The sequence below is a fragment of the Trichomycterus rosablanca genome, chromosome 3 (assembly GCF_030014385.1).
Source record: "Trichomycterus rosablanca isolate fTriRos1 chromosome 3, fTriRos1.hap1, whole genome shotgun sequence".
Classification (NCBI taxonomy): domain Eukaryota; kingdom Metazoa; phylum Chordata; class Actinopteri; order Siluriformes; family Trichomycteridae; genus Trichomycterus; species Trichomycterus rosablanca.
This window is the reverse complement of record NC_085990.1, coordinates 12067365-12087754: the sequence shown is the minus strand read 5'-3', so window position 1 is coordinate 12087754 and position 20390 is coordinate 12067365. Positions and strand designations below refer to the sequence as shown.

At 38.3% G+C, this 20390-nt stretch overlaps 1 protein-coding gene across 1 annotated transcript; it reads left to right on the top strand.

Moving 5' to 3' along the window:
* The first annotated feature begins 1454 nt into the window (after nucleotides 1-1454).
* Nucleotides 1455-19642, top strand: grnb (granulin b). Its single transcript, XM_062991845.1, has 15 exons — nucleotides 1455-1535; nucleotides 2104-2176; nucleotides 6780-6920; nucleotides 7010-7147; nucleotides 9593-9688; nucleotides 10001-10151; nucleotides 11027-11074; nucleotides 11945-12036; nucleotides 12125-12263; nucleotides 13184-13278; nucleotides 14637-14879; nucleotides 15049-15330; nucleotides 15953-16201; nucleotides 16758-16985; nucleotides 18388-19642. Exons 3-15 carry the CDS (start codon nucleotides 6780-6782, stop codon nucleotides 18496-18498), a joined length of 2013 nt encoding a protein of 670 aa, XP_062847915.1. The 5' UTR covers nucleotides 1455-1535; nucleotides 2104-2176; the 3' UTR covers nucleotides 18499-19642.
* Nucleotides 19643-20390: the final 748 nt, after the last annotated feature.

The window sequence follows — 20390 nt, the reverse complement described above, 5'->3', positions numbered from 1 at the left end:
TGATCATTTTGACCCCACGGGATGAGATCTTGACCCCAAGGGAGATTATCAATGGTCTTGTATGTCTTCCATTTTCTTACAATTGCTCCCACAGTTGATTTATTCACACCAACCTGCTTGCCTATTGTAGATTCACTCTTCCCAGCCTGTTGCAGGTCTACAATTTTCTTCCTGGAGTCCTTCGACAGCTCTTTGGTCTTGGCCATGGTTGAGTTTGGAGTCTGACTGTTTGAGGCTGTGGACAGGTGTCTTTTATACAGATAACGAGGTCAAACAGGTGCCAATAATACAGGTAACGAGTGGAGGACAGAAGAGCTTCTTAAAGAAGAAGTTACAGGTCTGTGAGAGCCAGAAATCTTGCTTGTTTGTTATTGACCAAATACTTATTTTCCACCATAATTTACAAATAAATTCTTTAAAAATCCTACAATGTGATTTCCTGGATTTTTTTTTCTCATTTTGTCTCTCATAGTTGAAGTGTACCTATGATGAAAATTACAGACCTCTCTCATCTTTCTAAGTAGGAGAACCTGCACAATCAGTGGCTGACTAAATACTTTTTGACCCCACTGTATTCTGTTACATTAATTTACATTTTTTAGCATTTAGCAGACGCTTTCATCCAAAGCGACTTACAGGTATGACTGAACACAATTTTGAGCAATTGAGGGTTAAGAGCTTTGCTCAAGGGCCCAACAGTGGCAACTTGGCGGTGGTGGGCTTGAACCGGCAACCTTTTGATTACTAGTCCAGTACCTTAACCACTGAGCTATCACTGCCCTATTTAATTACCTTTTAAATAAAACATCGAACATTTAGGTCTCAAATTATTAGTTATAAATACCCAGCAAACCCAACTGAACAATACCGACGTGGGAGTTGAACATACCCTGAGAGATTTGTTTTTATAAAAAAGATACTTATAATCTGACAGTATACAAAATACAAGCAATGCTGTAAAGATCCACCTCCTTTAAAATAGTAAAGTAAATAAAATTAATGAAAATAGTGACATTTTAAGTATAAAGAATAAATATTTGGTTTTGAATGATCGTATTTTGTGGTAAGGTTCGGCATTTTCGTTGATGCTTGGTGTAAAAACGTGGTATAAATTAGAGAGCGTATTACTACTAAACTATAAAATGGATTTTCAATCAGATATGATGTTGTAAACATCCTCCGAATTGCGAGTAAATTCTATAAAAAAAAAATAAAGCTATAAAAATCCACGTGATCTGACAATGAGCCTTAAATATCGCGTTCCTTGGATGTTCTGCAAATTGCTTCTTTTTAGCTATGCAGTGCACTACTTCGACATATTGCTTGGTCATTTCATACCCTATGTAGTGCACTAGTGTAGAAAATATTGAGTTATTTGGTACTGGGCCGAATCAGCCAGTTCACAATCACATGACGCGAAAATGGATCATGTGAAGACTTGAACGCGTTTGTTTCTTTGGCTGTCCAGTCATTTCAGCGCCTGAAACATTCAGCTATCTTAGAAGCCTGAACAAATTCTTAATTACTTAATTCAGGTAAGAGGTTTTTTTTTTTACAGTTTCTATATTCCACTTTTGTTATGTAGTAATATAAACAGTCGCGGGTTTGTAGAAAATTATTCCGCTAAGCTCTTCGTGCTAACGTTGTTTAAACTGGTTGAATCCTTAATTGTACTTTGTTCCCTATTCAAGCGCACTACGTAGTGTGTATGTTAAACCCTGTTAAGCGCACTAAATGATTATTATTTGGACATTTGTAATTCAGCCTTAATTGTTATTTATAAACTATAAATTCTAATGTAATTGTATATTTATTTAATGATTAAAATGACGACATTTGGGCAGTTTAACTTAAATGATTGTCTTGTATACATTTATGAGCAAAAGTTTGAACACCCCTAGCCAAATGACATTTTTGTAAGTAAACACAACAGCAGCAACTATTAAAAAAGTAGTTTTTTTTATTCATAATGCAAGATTTTATTTATTTGCACACTATAATACCTTAGTACTTTGGTATTTTGCCTGGTAGACTCCCTGAGTCTTTAGTCTTGTTTTTAGAAATGTGCTCCCACTGTTATTAAGTTGTTTTTAATATTTGTAGAATAAAGTACAGCAGTCGAAGCTGGTCTAACTACATCTGAATGGACTGCAGTTCTTAACTTCAACAAACAAAGGTAAGTGTGTGTTAAAAAGTCACTTTATATTTCTACGACAAATTGTACTTAGTTCAAACAAACTCTTTTTATTACAAGTACTACAGGACATCATTGTTTATAATGCCATTTTTTAAGCAGTGTTTCTCAGAAATGTGGTCGGGAATCCCCCTGGGGGGGGGGGGGGGGGAGTTATTGATAGGGGATTTACAATTTTATTTATCAATATATTCCTATTTGAATTTAAGGGGTTTAACATTAATACACACTACATTTCCAAATATAAGGGGATAAATGTGGTTTATAATGTAAAGTACATTAATATTGTGCTGTGTACAGCTTCTTTTTGTGGAGAAACTTCCACCTCCTGAACTTAAGTGTCTAAGTGGGTTAAAAACCAGATTCTTTAGGTGCTTTACATTTACAGTGTTTAGTAGACACTCTTGTTCACAGTAATTTGCAGGTGTGTGCACCTCAGTAAACATTTCCTTATTCTAGTGCAAGTAGTCAAACAGTCTACTTGCAAGTGATAGCTCAGTGGTTAAGGTACTGGACTAGTAAACAGAAGGTTGCCGGTTCAAGCCCCGCCACCACCAAGTTGCCACTGTTGGGTCCCTGAGCAAGGCCCTTAACCCTCAATTGCTCATCGTGTTCTGCTCATTGTGTAAGTCACTTTGGATAAAAGCGTCTGCTAAATGCTGAAAATGTAAATGTAAATGTCTAAGAACACAAGTCACAAGGTGAGGAAGGTCTTTAGTTATGTTTTGAGACATTCAGATAGGGGAAGTTCTTTCCACCATCCTGCTGCTAGTACAGAGCGAATGTTTGATGCCTGTCTTTATGAGCTCTGATCGGTGGACTGAGATGAACCAGACCTGTGGCTTGAAAGGTGCGTGGTATAAAAAGGGTTTTGATAAATAGTTTAACCTTCTCCTTTCTCCACTCAAGTACAGGCTTTATTGTTTGCCTAAATCCTTACTAGTCAAATAATTGTTCTTTAAATAAATCTGACAACACTTTCAAAAGTGTATTATCCATTCAAAAACATGATGGACAAAGGCTTAATTATGCTTTGCCCCCCTCCTCCTTACGATTTGGGAAAATTGAATAAGAAAAGTATTTTGCACCTGAACAATGAATGTGTACAGGGAACTGAAAATGTGCTATATCTGTAATGATTCTACAGTAAGCAGAATGTCAGCAAGTTTTTGGTTCATGATACAGCACCCAGCACAGCACGATCAGGGTAGTAGCTTTAAATAACAATAATTATTATTAAATTACACTAACGAAAGAAAATAAGTTATACAAAAATTGTGCTTTGATGTTACCTATACCTATACTTTCAATTTTTTTTTTTTTTTGTTTGTTCCAGTTGGTAAAAATACCAATATTTTTAAACACATTCTTTTCGGTTTATTTAAAATGTTAACGCAGTTAAAATGTTTCATTTTTATTAACCACTTTATCCAGGACAGGGTGCCAATCCATCACAAGTGGTTAGCACAGTCGCCTCACAGTAAGAAGGTCCTGGGTTCGATCCCCAGGTGGGGCGGTCCGGGGCCTTTCTGTGTGGAGTTTGCATGTTCTCCCCGTGCCTGCGTGGGTTTACTCCGGGTGCTCCGGTTTCCTCCCACAGTCCAAAGACATGCAAGTGAGGTGAATTGGAGATGCTAAATTGTCCATGACTGTGTGAACTGATGAACCTTGTGTAATGAGTGACTACCGTTTCCTGTCATAAATGTAACCAAAAGTGTAAAACATGACGTTAAAAATCCTAATAAACAAACAAACCAAAAACCCTAGACTACCTCTTACTTTCAGTCTTTATGTTTTTCATCAGCTTTCTGACCAAACTGAAATAGCCTTATATTTATTTATTTTAACCTTTAGCATTGTTAAAAGATGCCTAAAATGCTCACACTGCTGAAATCACTTTTTGGATGACGTAGTTTAACTGCAGTCACCTGCTACTACCATATAACTTTGCTAGTTATATTTTAACATTAATATGCATAATATAAAATGCTATAAAAACTAAAACTATTCAGTTCACCAATAACTACAGTAATGTGCAGTTCTATCTACATGATTACATACAAGCTTTTATTTTAGTTTATATTTAGTCACCAGCTCATACTCCTGACCAGATTTGATAAGTCACTGTTTACTTTTGTAACAGGTACATTCTCTATCTACATTTTTTTTTTTTTTATAAATTATTAAGTTACAGTCATAGCCAGACTTCTGAGTCCACTGGACAATTACAACATCAGTAATTGTAGTTTATGGCCATAAATTAATATCAGATAATTTCTGGTGTAAAATGTTAAGGCCATCCCACAATTTGGCCACCCCAGGTCAAATGTTTACGTGGATGCACCGTATACAGGAAACAAATTACTACACACTTGAATGTTAAATTAGTGTTTATTAGTTATTAAATGTGACATACTTTGATGTGGCATATGAAACAATGTGGCATGTGCTTAAGTTATGGCACATAATTGCTGGAATTTTAACAGAGCGGTCGTCTTTTGCATCAGACTGTGTTAACGTGTAAACACACAGTAAACTGAGAAGACACCGACTATAAATAACCTGACACGTCAAATGTGAGTTTCCTCTCGTCAATAATGCAATAGTTAGATCCTCCTTTTAAGCTTTGAATGCATCTAATTCAGAAGTTTTGCTGACTCTTGCTTACTCCTGTTTACAGTAAAGTGTGGTTCTGAGAATGAAAGTGCCTTTACTGTTAAAACAAACGTTTCAGTGAATCATGAGTAAGATGTAGTGTGTGTTGTGGAACTCATGACTGACTTTCATGTTTGTTGCGTTTAATTTGATGTCAGTCTGATAGGTTAGATTGTACTGGCTTCTGATGTGTGTTTTGTCTGTTTTGTTTGAGTTATGATTCTGAAAATACAAAGAAAACAAATAAAGGCACAAACAAGTTTATTAAAGGGACAGTGCAAGTAGGATGTTTTGGAGACAAAGTTTGAGATGGTTTGGGAATGTGCCGAGAAGAGATGAGAGGAGAAGAAAAGTACCAAAGTACTACTTTCTTAGAAGGTGTAAAGCTGAAAGCACACACACATTATTACAATAATACAATAATTATTGTTATTGGGTAATAACAACAGGGTGAGGAAATGAGGTCAAAGAGGAGGTTTATGGATGTGGTGAGGGAGGACATGCACGTGGTTAATGTGACAGAAAGATGTTTAAGACTGGTTTCAACGGAGACAAGTGATTCGCTAAGCTGACCTCTAATGGGTGCAGCTCAGAGAGGAAGATAGACTGTTTCAGTAAATAAGCCACACACCACAGTGGGTAAAAGTGTAATCCACTTGAAAACCACTTTCAGTGTAATACTGTCATTGGCACTTTTGGCAGAGTAAGTACACAACTTCATTCATTTATTATTTTATTTATTGATTTATATACAACAATTTTGGTAGCTGACTAAGTTGTAGACAGCAGACGTTTTTATTTTAAATGAAAAAAAAACATGGTCCTGGGTCCAGGTCCTGGGTTCGATCGGTCCGGGTCCTTTCTGTGTGGAGTTTCCTCCGGGTACTCCGGTTGCCTCCCACAGTTTAAAGACATGCAAGTGAGGTAAATTGGAGATACAAAATTGTCCATGACTGTGTTTGATATAACCTTGTGAACTGATGAACCTTGTGTAATGAGTAACTACCGTTTCTGTCATGAATGTAACCAAAGTCTGAAACATGACGTTAAAATTGTAATAAACAAACAGTAAAGTGAATAACTAACTTTGTTTTCCGGCTTCTTTGGCATGTGAGTGTTGATGGAAATATAAAAGAAAAAAAGAATTGAAGAAAACTGACATTCTTTTTTTTTTTATGAACAAATGAACAAACTTGACATTCCCCAGTACCCATGACTTATTGCTTCATTCATTTATTTACAATACTACTGTTGGTATTGAATATAACTCAAATATAGTTATAATTATTAACTATATATTTATAGCACTGAGAAGCTGCTCTGTAATCCAAGTCGGTTACTTCCCATTGCACAACTGTTGTGGTTTTGTTGCCTTTTTTAGTATTTAATGTCCACAAAGTATTTTTATGTTTATTATGGACATTTTGCTTTCTTTCTGATTTTGCTAAATTTATATTCACATTTAGCAGACGCTTTTATCTAAAGCGACTTGCAGTACTGTGACAGTGTACAGTCTAATCAATTGAGGGTTAAGGGCCTCAAGGGCCCAACAGTGACAACCTGGCAGTGGAGGGGCTTGAACCAGTGACCTTTTGATTACTAGTCCAGTACCTTAACCGCTTGGCTACAACTGGCCCTAAATATTTCCTAATTAAATGATTAACTTTTGTGTAATTAGTAAATGTGTTTTATCTTGTAAAATGATTTGTACTTAAGGACAAAAAGTTTCATTATATGTACAAATAAAAACATTTTCTAGTTAGTTTCAGGCTTTACAAATTCTGGTTCAATCAGATCCAGTTGACTCATTCTTGGGAAAGATTTGCCTGCGTTTTTGTGTCAGGACTCTGAGTGTTTTGAGTCACACTGTGTGACTGTTGATCATTATTATTTGGAAAATAGATTCTAGTTTCCTGTATCTTCGTTTCAGATGCGTCAGTTTGTGTGGGTGCTGGTGAGCCTCTTGAGTGTGTGCAGCGCTCTCCTCTGTCCTGATGGAGGAATGTGTGATGATGGAAACACCTGCTGCCAGACTCCATCGGGAGGGTATGGATGCTGCCCACTCCCTAATGTAAGTGTGTTGAAGTTTCCTTTATTTTGGGTGTATTCTAACCCTTTGTTCATATTTACACATGTTTAATACAAAATGCTTGTGTTCAGGCCGAGTGCTGTTCAGATCATTTACACTGCTGTTATGAGGGAACATTGTGTGACCTGGAGCATGCGAAATGTGTAAACAAGACACACACTCTAAATATGGTGAGGAGAGTTGCTGCCAAACAGTCCAGCCTACCTCAGGTAAAATACACACTCACCTTGTTTCTAATAGTGATTATTAGGGCTGTCAAACGATAAAAAATTTTAATCGCGATTAATCTCAGAATTTCATATAGTTAATCGCGATTAATCGCATAAAAAAAAATCTGTGTAAATGTTATAGAAAACAAGGATTTTTATGTGAAATGTTACAATTAAAATGGTGAACACATTTTATGCTAAATGTACTGATGTTAAAAACTGCTGGGACAAGAGAAAACTGTAAGGGAGTTTTATTCACTCACATACTAGGCAGTAAATGTCAGATTGTAGTTTAGAATTTCTCCATCAGCAAACATTGTAGATCAGCGGTGCTTTAGGTGGGATAAGGCGTAGTTATTGTAACAGACTTTTCTGTGGTTGTATTGTGACAATGGTTTGATGGCCGTTTCTACACGAAGTGAGTGTGTTTTGACCCTTTGGGGCTTCCATAGTGCATGGACTAACGTGCTTGACTCAGCTTTCCGGTATTTGGTACCTTAACAGAATAAGTTAATAAAAGTGTTCTGCTCCCGACAACTTGTGAATATAGCGTGTATTTATTTCTTTATAAGTGCATCACTACAACGCTCGGTTACATTATGTTAACAAACCGCAAATGAAAAACGGTGGCAAGTCCGACATTAAAACGTTTGTTTTAACATAATGTAACCGAGCGTTGTAGTTCTACCAGTCAAGTCTCAACATTAACTAGAATTTGCGTTAACGGCACTATTATTTTTAATCGCGTTAAATTGAAATCGCGTTAATGCGTTATTATCGCGTTAACTTCGACAGCCCTAGTGATTATACAAAGGTTAAGTCTTATTTTATTAATGTATTGAATCATTTCCAATCTGGCACATAAATATCAGTGGGATCCAAGCACCTCTTCTAGTAGCCTGGTTTCATTATTAGTAGGCAGTTGCAACTTTAATGACCAACGACTTGTGCTGATAAATCAAAGGAAACATTTGGTATCTACGACAAAACAAAGAATATGTAACATTGTAAGGTTAACCATGTTCGTTTCTCTCGAAGCAGAACAAACTTTTACTCCATTAAGTTTCAGTTCTGCAGGACTTGGTTTCGTCCACATTTCAAGGAAGAAGCTTAAGAAAAACTGCAAGCTATCAGTAGTTATGATGCTCGGGACTTTTCAAAATTGGTTAGCTGTAGAACTAAAGGTCATTACTTTTTTTAGCTAAACATTCAGCATGCTAGTTAAAAGCTGCTTGGAATAAGTTATAGCAAAATAACATACAAGTCATGCCCAAGAATGTTCGCTCCACCACTGAACGTAGTGTTTTCCTTGGATTTAATGGCTAAATTCTAGGGATTAATGGCTACCAGTAAGCAGTGGTCCAGTTAAACAAAACAGTTAGCCACAAATATTCCAGTGCTTGGCACCAAATGTTAGATTTGAGTATGAAAAAGATCACCAGATTTCCACACAGTTTAACACTAAGTGAGATTTTGGACTGACATGTTGGGAGTCACTTTATACCACCATTTAATAAACAACAGCTGATAGAAAAGCTTTTGAAAGAACGGCACTCTATCCCTCCAGTACTGTTCCAGAGGCTTGTCAAATATATACAATAATGCTTTAAAGCTGGTCTGGTGGCTCATGTACTTTACAAAAACATTTTATATGATTTCATTTCTGACAGTCTGCATGTAAATTCGTATAAGACGTTTTATTTGGAAGGTGTTTGTTTGTTTTTTAATAAATTCTTGGAATTAATGGCTACCAATAAGTGGTTGTTCAGTTAAATGAAACATTTAGCCACAATTATTCCAGTGCTTGGGACCAGATGTTGGGATTGCAATACTTTGCTGTACCTGGACAACCTTAGCGGTAAATCTAAAAGATCCTCTTTTTTTTTTGCCTTTATGTATGCATTTTCTCCCTTTTTCTCCCAATTTAGCACAGCCAATTAGTCTTCTGCTGCTGGGGACTCTGATTGCATCTGAGGAGGGGTATATTTGCCTGACACACGCTTCTTCCAACGTGTGCGCAGTCCTTTGACCCCTTCTAATTCGCCCATACTTTGGTGGATTCACATGTGAGGCTGGTCTCACACAGAGTCATGAGAGTTCAGAATCTCAGTGCTGGTGCCCCGCTGCACCACCTGGGTGACAAAAAAGATTTTTAATGATGACAATAAGTATCATTAGGCATTATATACATTACCTTATAAGCTTTCTTCTTAAGCAACCTTTTAGTCTCAGTTTGTATTGCATTGTATTGGTGTGGCATAATATTATAAATAATATTATATAAATAATATTATAAAAACATGGCAAAATCCAGGACCTGTTCTTCCTGGCACCACTAAGCAAACATGAGTAAAATGAATATGGATTACTGCCGACCAGGTTCTACCCTTTCTGTAATGCCATGCTGGGCCACTATTTTCTCTTACAGTTTATCTTCTCTTGCAGGCAGTGGTGTGTCCTGACCAGGAGTCTGAATGTCCTGATGAAACCACCTGCTGCCAGATGCCTGATGGAAGCTGGGGCTGCTGCCCAATGCCTGATGTATGTGTGTATCTGTGGTTTTGTGTAGCCTGTACTGCAATGTTTTTTTTTTTTTTCCTGTGTGCGTGCGTGCGTGCAAAAGAAATGGGCCAAAGCCGAAGTCCCTCCCCCCAACATTTCACTACAGCAAACATTCATTCATTCAGTGTCTGTTTTACCACTGCTCTATCCGATTCAGGGTCATTTTTCTGACTGAATTTTGGGTTCAGCCTCTTTAGTTGCTCCGGAGTGAAATTGTAAATTAACCTGACATACAACATCCTGTTATCACTGCAGATTTTGTAACACTGTCTTGTGTGTGTCTGTGTGTAGGCGGTGTGTTGTGAAGATAAGATGCACTGCTGCCCTCAAGGCACAAAATGTGACCTAGCTCACTCAAAGTGCATGCCATCCATGCACAGCTCCATACCGCTATTAAAGAAATTTCCTGCCAATCGCAAAGCACCAGAGGCGAACGGAGCAGGTATGACAAATGTGTGCCATTATTTCATGACATAAATGTTTCCAGGTGGGTGGCAGTAAAGGGGAAAAGAAAGAAATGAGTGGAGAAACGATTTTAATATGCATATAAAATTCTGAATGATGATGGCTGTGTGGCATACACATTGAGAATTGTACAGGTCTGAATGTCTGACCCCTACAGTAAAGGGGGTTTGGTAGTACTTACACTTTTGGAATTAGCATGTTTTGCCCTCGTCTTATACTATTCAGGGATGAAGTGGGTCCAGTTCACTAGGCGAAACACACACACTTGGGGCCTGACTGCATATCTTGGGGGGACAGTGGGAGGAAACCAGAGCTCCTGGAGGAAACCCACACAGACACAGGAAGAACATGCAAACTCCACACTGAAAGGAGTTTCCCACTCTACCTGGGAATCGAACCAATTTTTGCTGAGGTGACAGTGCTGCCCACCAAGCCACCGTGTCGCTCTATAATGAATCATTTGTATCTTACTAAGTGTTTTTGCCCATATTTGCACAGCAAAAGCTCTTTTTGAAAGATCAGAGTGTAAAAAGGGCCTTCACAGTCACCAGATTTTCACACAGTTGAACACTGAGATCTCGACCGACATGTTAAACGTCTTTCTTTAGTACAAATTAAAAAACAACAGTTGATAGAAAAGCTTTTGAAAGAATGGCTCTCTAGCCCTCCAGTAGTGTTCCAGAGGCTTGTCTAATTTATACCATGGTGTTTTAAAGCTGGTGCGGTGGCTCATATACTTTACAATGACATTTTATATGATTTTTTTTTTCCTTTTTATTTCCAACAGTTTGCATGTAAATTTGTACAACACGTTTTATTTGGAAAGTAAAGATTTTTATCTTCTCTCTTCAGATGTAAGCGCAGAGCAGAGATCTCTAAAATTTCCAGACAGTAATGACGGTAATATATAAAATTCAACTCAACAATTATTTTTAGCACTGCACTGACTCTATCTTGGTAGCAGCATTGTAGTGTGTGTGTGGTGTGAGTGTATCAGGTGCAACAGTGTTGTTGGGATTTTTTAAACAGACTGGTTTCTTTATTAGAAATGCATACCCTATTAGAACTGGCTGTAAGAGTACAGTTAGAGACTAAAGCTATTTTAATCTTCCTTTTATTAATAGATACATACTTATGGTTGCGTCCGCTTTTTTGTTGCAGACAAATTATTTAGCAATTTAAAGCTGCTAAGACCCTGGTACATGCCTTTGTTACTTCCAAACTAGACTACTGCAATTCTTCCTTTACCTCAAAATCCCTCCGGCCCCTGCAGATCGTTCAGAATGCTGCTGCCCGAGTACTGACCCAGTCTAAAAAAACATTAGCATATCGACCCGGTATTAGAACGACTCCATTGGCTCCCAGCCAATAAGCGTATTCAATACAAATTTTTAGTGCTCACTTTTAAGGCACTTCATGGTCTTCCCCCCTTGTATCAGGCTAATCTTCTACATTGCTATGTCCCTTCTCGTAGGTTAAGGTCGTCTGATGCTGGTCTCCTGGTTGCTCCTAGGTTAGGTTGACCACCATGGGTGGTAGATCATTTAGTGTTGCTGCCCCTACGCTGTGGAACTCTCTTCCTCTCCCTCTTCATCTCTCTTCCTCTCTCTCTGAGTTTAAATCTCTTCTATTATTATTAACTGTCACTAAAGTACTGTTGTTTAAATAACAAATGGAAATGATTGAGTACCAGTGACTCAGATTTTACACTCCTATTGGAAATGTTGTTTGTTGTCTGATTTAACTTTGTGTTTGTCTTGGTTTGTCCAGTGGTGTGTTCAGACAAAAAATCCACATGCCCAGATGATACAACCTGCTGCAAACTAGGAAATGGGAGCTATGGCTGCTGTCCATTGCCAAATGTATGCTTTTTCTGTGTCTCTGTGTGCTTAATTCATTCATTTTTGGGTAATTTCTGTTTGTATAAATGCACACATTCTTTTTTTCAAGGCTGTCTGTTGCTCTGATCTCGTGCACTGCTGTCCAGAGGGGACGACCTGTGACCTAGTCCACAGCACGTGTGTCGTAGCCAGTGAGAGCAGCACAAAGGCTATTAAGATCCAGTCAATTCAGCAGCTGAAAATGAAAGGTATGTAGACACTTCATTTTTTTAGTAGGGTGGATCTTATTAATGATAAATGAACAAGGGTGACTAAATTATTAGGTAAGTAAAGGACTAAATGGGTGCATTAATGCCTAGACGATGGGAGGTGCACTTGTTAGTCCGCTCTCAGTGCCGGTCCCAAGCCCAGATAAAAATAAGGGTTGCGTGAGCAAGGGTATCCAGTATAAAAACTGGGCTAAATTAGGTATACGGAACAGATTTGCTGTGGCGACATCTAGATACAGCAGCAGTGTGGGGAAAAGGAAAAAAGTATATAATTTACTCTCTAAGTAATCCTTAAACAATGTGAAATAAAAAGTGTATTTAACAACAGTCGAATGCATTTATTTCTAAAGCTTTAATTTATTTGTAAATATTTATTAAAATGCCCTTCTTATGATGGTTGATCGTTTTAACATGCATATTAAAAATTGTGGTTTGGTGGGTAGCACTGTCACCTCATGGCAAGAAGGTCCTGGGTATGATTCCCAGGTGGAGCAGTCCAGGTTCTTTCTTTGTAGAATACATGCAGTCAGGCTAATTAGAAATATTAAAGTCCCCATAGGTATAAGTAGGTGTGTGAATATGTGTGTGTTAGTACGTTTGTCTTGTGATGAACTGGCAACCTCTCGGGTGTTTCCTGCCTTTCGCCCAGTGAACCCACAGCCCTGAGTAGGATAAAGGGACAATGAATGAATGTTAATACAAGTTCTGTTACATGGTAATTAATTTTGTGTGTGTTTGTGTGTTTGTGTGTGTGTGTGTGTGTTTGTGTGTGTGTGTGTGTGTTTGTGTGTGTGTGTTTGTGTGTGTGTGTGTGTTGTGTGTGTGTGTGTGTGTGTGTGTGTGTGTGTGTGTGTGTGTGTGTGTGTGTGTGTGTGTGTGTGTGTGTGTGTGTGTGTTAGATCCAGTGCCCTGTAATGAGACCGTGTCTTGTGAGAGTGGTTCCACTTGCTGTAAGAAACAGGATGGCAATTGGGGCTGCTGTCCACTGCTTAAGGTACTAATATTTTTTTATACATACACTATATGGACAAAAGTATTGGGACAATTGCTAACAGGTGTAATAAATCAGTTATATGAAGGAAGTGGTATGCCTCCAACTTTGCAGCAACAGTTTATGGAAGGCCCCTTCCTGTTCAAGCATGACTGTGCTCCTGTGCATAAAGCAAGGTCTATAAAGAAAAACTTGGTTTAAAGAAACTTTAGTGTCCTTCATAGAGTTCTGACCTAAGCCTTACTAAACAGTTTTGGAATGAACTGGAACATCAGTTGAAGATTTCTTGACCAACATCAGTGCCCAGCCATACAAATGCTCTTTGTCTGTGGGAATTTGTGTCCATTCAGTCAAGAGTTCAGGATCTTGTGAGAAGCCTTCTCAGAAGAGTGGATGTTATAGCTAAAATGATCATCAACCATTTGTTTTTAAAATAGGATGGCCAACAAGCTTGTGGTCTAGTGTCCAAATACTTTTGGCCTTGTAGTCTTTTTTTAAAATAATTTTTCCAACTTTTGTCCCCCCAATTTTCTCCCCTAATCTAGTCGTGTCCAATTACCCTGATTGCGTCCGCTATACTGATTCGACCCTTCATCGCTGACTGAAAGAGAACAAGCACACATGCCAGAAACTATCAAAGAGACTCTCACACAAGACAACACAAGAAGAAACCTACCTTGCAACCATAAAAATAAAAATGAACATATAATATGGACCAAAATATGAAGACGCATACATAATACCTATTACTGCCATTAAATGACACCAATGTGTTAAACATGGCGTTAAAACTTCAATAAATAAATTCATCGCTGACTGAGGATGCCTCTCAACTGACATACGCCCCCTCTGGCACGTACAGACTGCATTTTTCACCTGCACGAGTCGAGTTAATTCACCGACGGGCACTGTGTACGGAGGGCCACACCCCCATCAGCATTATTCCTCAGCCCTGTGCAGGTGCCATCAGTCAGCCAGCAGGGGCCGCAGTTGCACCAGTTATGAGGACCTATGATCCGACTTTTTACCCCTAATCCTGAACAACAGCCAGTGGTTGTTCATGCAGCCGCTCAACTTAGTCGGAAGGCAGAGCTGAGATTCGATACGATGTATTCGAAACCCCAACTCTGGTGCGCTAGCGTACTTTAGCGCTGCGCCACCTGAGCGGCACAAGATTTTACCACTTTGATCGTACTGATCAAATGGCATGTTTTCATGGAATGTAGCATGCAAATTTGTTTACTTTGCCCTCAAGAAATAATAAACATTTTGTTTCAAACATGTTTGTTTTTTGACCAACAGCAACTGTTTCTTATTTTAGTAAAAATGTCATTACTTTCCCGTATCTTTTCCTATTGCAGGCTGTGTGTTGTGAGGATCATCTCCACTGCTGCCCTCATGACACTATATGTAATGTGGCAGCTGGTACATGTGACAGTGCCACTGATACAGGTTCTCACCTGGCAGTGCCCTGGATGAGCAAAAAGCCTGCAGTTGCCATGGCTGCACAGAATGATCGCTGTGACGAGACCTCAGTGTGTCCAGTGGGCACAACCTGCTGTAAACAGAAATCAGGAGCCTGGGCCTGTTGCCCACTGCCAAAGGTACACACACACATATGTATGCATACAGGAAGCTCATATTCACAAGTAGAGGGGAAGCATAATGCAACCGGGTAATTGGATATGACTAGATTGGGAGAAAAAAAAAACCTTTGTTGACTGCTAGCTGACCGTTTGTGTGACTCTGTTCTGTTGTGTGGTGCACGACTAGGCCGTTTGCTGTGATGATCATGAGCACTGCTGTCCTCAAGGCTACAAGTGTGACATTGCTCAAGAGTCCTGCGATCACTCCACACTTCCCAGCATACCCTGGGTCAAAAAGAACCCTGCGCTGAAAACCATCCCCAGCTCTGACACTGATGCTAACGATGTTAATAGCGAGTCAGCCCTGAAGCACGATCAGAAGTGTGACGAGCACACCAGCTGCCCAAGAGGAAGCACCTGCTGCTTTATGAAAAATTTCCGGAAGTGGGGTTGCTGCCCTCTGCCACAGGTTAGGCGCACAAGCATCCGTGATGCACATACAAATAGTGGGACCTCAATTTAACAGATTTCGGATTTAACTGACAAAATCTGGAAAACCAAATGCCCGGTCAAATTGTTTAAAATCTCTGCGAGAAGCGTACCAAGACCAGTAGTTCAGTAATTGTCCGCTGGCCGGCGCACGTCTTTCTGTTTACTTAAGTGATAAGCTTAATTTTGTCGGGAGGCTCGCTTTGTTCTCGCCTTTTTCTCAATGTTTTATGCTTAATTTTAGCAAGTTCTATGCACCAGCACTGCTCCAGTAGCCACCAGCAGTTCTTCAGACTATAAATAATAATAGACATAGAGTCCTTACTATACGATCACGGCATAAAAAACATCCTCCACCACTCAAGGTAAATGAAATTTCTCCCCAGTAGCACAGTATACCACTTGTAATATTTATTTACAGGTTTTACATGACATATTTACATATCTATTCATGTTGTTTATTTTACTATGTATCATATGTTTTGGACAATCGCTTTTTACGGACCAGTTCACCCCCCTTTTAGTCCGTTAAATCGAGGTTCCACTGTGGTTGGTAAAGGGGGCTGAAATCTGTTAATAAAATGCCTTGTGTCTCTGTGCAGGCGGTGTGTTGTGAGAACGGGGAGCACTGCTGTCCTAAAGGCTACAACTGCGATAAGGACAATGCTTTCTGCGTCAAAGGCAAACATCAAATTCCATGGTTCAAGAAACAACCAGCTCATGTCACTAAGGGCACAGAGGTCATGAACGCTGTTGGAAATGTGAAATGTGATGAAACCACCACCTGTGCTGCCGGCTCTACCTGTTGCAAATTACTCACAGGACAGTGGGGCTGCTGCCCACTCATCAAGGTTTGGAATCTGCTTTTGCTTGTCATTTGCATGAATAAATTTCACATTTGTTTGAAATTAGGTTGATTCGACGTGTGCGACTGCTGCTTTGTTTAGCACTTGTCTTGAGTGCTGCGGTAAAACATCATCAAAGAGAGAATATGAGACGAATCTGCATTTGTGTGGAATAACAGTCGAATTCACTCAGTGTCGACATGTATCTGTGTTTAGCTGGATTTTGTTGTTTTATAGCTCGGGGTGCTAAGAAATTGTAAGACTCAGCTATTCCGAGAGAGTCTAAAACGTTTATCGTTAAAAAAAGCTTAATGTGACTTAATGTATTAGAAGAACGACATAGAAACACTAAACACTAAACACTTAATTACTACTGCTTATAACGAATGGAATTCCTCACTCATTGTTTAATACAATAAGTCCCAGAACCAATTGATGATGAGTTTCAAGGTACTACTGTATACACTTTTAAGAGATGATTATCGATAATTAGAATGGGCGTCCACATATTTTTGTCCTTTAGATAATGCATGTCACAGTTTTAACTCCTGCTCTTTTCCAGGCGGTGTGTTGTGATGATCATATACACTGCTGTCCTGAAGGCTACACCTGCGACCTGAAGGGTGGAACCTGCAATAAGCCTTCCAGCACACACACTGTGGCACTCGCACTCGTACACACACACTCTGGAGATGAGGAGGTGAGGTGTGATGAAACAAGCCATTGTTCCAGCACTGAGACCTGCTGTAGATTATCTGTGAATGAATGGGCCTGCTGTCCACTTAAGCAGGTAATATTTCCCTGTCATGATTCCTGTTATGATTATGATCCAGTGTAATGAACCAAATTAGAACACAGGACATGTTTATGATTTTAACTATTGCTAAAAGTGTGAATTGGTAACACTATTTTAAAGTGCTTATTGGAGTAATTCTTATTAGTGTGTCTAACATTAGTTCGAAGTTCCTTTGCGGCATTAATAATGAATTGAGAAACATAAATATGTGAATGTCGTTGATTTTTAATAGTAATCCTTTGTATTAGAGTAATGCTGTTTATTGAAGTGTTAAGCAAAAATTGGACACCCCTACTCAAAGGGAACAAACATGTTGAATTAATATGTATTTCAGTGCAAAGGACTCTTAAGCTGTGTGGCACTGTCTACACAACGTAGAATTTACAAATCAATTACAAAACAATCATAGGCGGCACGGTGGCTTGGTGGGTAGCACTGTCACCTCACAGCAGAAAGGTCCCCAGTTCGATTTCCAGGTGGAAGTGGTCAGGGTCCTTTTTGTGTGCAGGTTGCATGTTCTCCCCGCTTCGGTTTCTTCCCACAGTCCAAAGACATACAAGTGAGGTGAATTGGAGATAGAAAATTGTCCATGATATATGTGTTTGACATTAAAGACTTTAACTGATGACTCAGACTTGTGCAGTAATTACCTGTCATATCATGAATGTAAGCAAAATGTGCGAAACATGACATTAAAATAATAAATTAATGAATTAATTAAATACAAAACAATCAACCTGCAGCTGTTAAATATGACCTACTTTTTCATATTTGTCTTTAGTTTGGGACATGGCCCGGCTTGGTTTTATATAAATGTCTGTTTTACATAGAACTTCTCATTCATGCTGATGAAAACAGCTGGTATGAAAACAGCTTTTCAAGTGTGTCCATATTGTTCAGACTAGAAGGAATACCAGTGCCTTTATATGTATGGCTGAAGACGGGATGTCTAGTTATCAGATAATATGCTCTAATTTAACTTTCATTTTCTCAGCTTTAATATGACTGAAACACTTCAGATTGCTGCATTTTACTTCTAAACTGACCTGACACAGAGGTTTCTTATAAAAAGCTTTAGTGAAGTCTGCCTGGGTGTAGGTTTGGGCTCCAACATTCATTTAATTTTATATTTATTTTTTCAGTGTAAAGTTCCATTTATTGAACAGTATTTCATTACCTTTTATAGATATGGCTCTGCTTTTAAGGCTTTGGTGTCTAAATTGGTTTGTTAAATAGGTTATATTGAAAATGTGTCTCTTTAAAGTGTTTGCATTGGTAAATGTCAGTCATACTGTGAAGTGTAATATGTTAACCAACAAATGTGTGTTTGAGTTCAATTCAGTTACCTTCTCTCTCTTTCTCTCTCTCTCTCTCTCTGTCCTTTTCTCTTATGTAGGCGGTGTGCTGTAAGGACATGAAACACTGTTGCCCTATGGGATACACTTGTGACTCAGAGAGAGGTTGCATTCAAAGGTCTCCACTCACCTGGTGGGAAAATTCATTATAGGGGAAATTTAGTTGTGGTTTAGTTACACCTGATTTAATATTGAGAACAGAAACTATGCATAGTAGTTTTGCTTTTTTTTTTTTTACATGAGTTTGTTTTAGGGCTGACCAATCAGTAAATCATTCATACTTAAAAAAAAATATATATAAAAAGAAACTGACATTGGAACAGCAGCACACTGACTAATTTAATAGAAAAGCTATAATTGTGTCAATCAAGTGCTTTTAATGCAATTTAGAATCTGAAATGCCGCATGCTAGCATTAAATGGTTTGTTTAGGGCATCTGGGTGACTTTTTTGTGTGTGTTTAATAAGGTTTTATAAAACTTTAACTTTTTTTTAAAACTAGAAGTAGTGTAAAAGCAGAAGTTTGTAGGACATGGATAAATTGCATGTGCTTGGGTATGTCATTTGTGACATGTACGTTACTATGTTGAAGAAAAATAAGCAATGACTAGTGTCCCTAAAATTATTCAAAATCACTGGAACAGAACTGAATGTATCTTCTGGAACATAATTGAATGTACAGTATCTTACCTAAACTATGAACAGAGACCTCTTTAACTTTTTCTCCTGAAAAATCAAGAGCACATTGATAATGCAAGTTTAAGTAAGCAGTTAACATTGTTAACTTATAGTACTTATACTTATATACTCTGGATATGATATGTACTTTTGTGGGCTTTTTTCTGGATGAACACAATTAAAACACCCAATCATTTTTAAAAGAATGGTAATTGGAGTGTACAGATGTGTTTGGGCTCATTCATTTTGTACAATCCAACCCCTGGAAGGTTTTTGTTTATTAATAAGGTAAATTAAGTGTTTTATTTTAAGCTCCAACACTGACACTCCAACAGTTCCAGTAGGGATATAAAGAAGGATTTAAATGACATGAAATTGTTAAAATGTAGCTACCTGAAGTTTTCCAGTCGTTTTACTTTGCTGAATCGCTGAATGTGCAGATGATTTAAGGAACCGATTGCAAATTCATTTTTAATTTAATTTTTCAAAATGAACATGTTTCTATTTTTTAGCATTTTGCTTGTAGTGATGGTGTTTATGATGATGATGATGATGATGATGTTTATGATCAGAGTGATCACATTTGAACAGGTGAAAATAAAAGAAAAAAATGAAAACATTTTCATTATGCTGTCCTTTTTTGTTATGACTACTGTTTTAGTAAACAGAAGCTCTGGGTGGTTGGTGTGGTGTGCGTGTTGCCAGACGATTGGTGTGTTAGCTGAGTTCTGAAAATTAGATATGTGAGTTATGTCTCTGAGGATGGATGGAATATCTGGGAGGGGATTTGAAGAGACCCTAGGGTAAGGAAACATTCTCCATCCACTGATCGACAGTCAGATCAGCCCAAATGTTTAGAAGGATTTGAAAAAGTAAAAATCTATATGAAGTCAAAAATCATTTTTAGTTAGCTGAAGAAGTTATTTGACACATCTTACTTGTGGATGTGAGCCAAAGGGTTTAGGTTTCAGTAGCAGAGTGTAGGTGACTGTGTGTGTGTGTGCATGTGTGTGTGGTGTGATTTACACTGGCTAACACACGTTCAGAGTGAATGAACCGAGCAAAGGTTCAAGCACTTTGTCTTATATGTTAGTGTGACTTAAAGACAGATCTTTGAAAGTGAAGAGACGACTGGACCAGACTTCTCATCTTCTTTCTCTGGTATGTCTGCATACAGTTAAAAGTAGAAGATATCATACACATGGTCAAAAAATTCCAAGTGTCAAGTATTTGTGCATGTTTTTGTGACTAAGAGATTGGAAAGTACACTCATTTAGCAGAGAATTGTGTGAATTTAAGTTCTTAAGTTTACTGTGGATTTTTTGAAAGTGTGCTAAGCGCTTTCTCTCTGCTTTAAACACTCTACC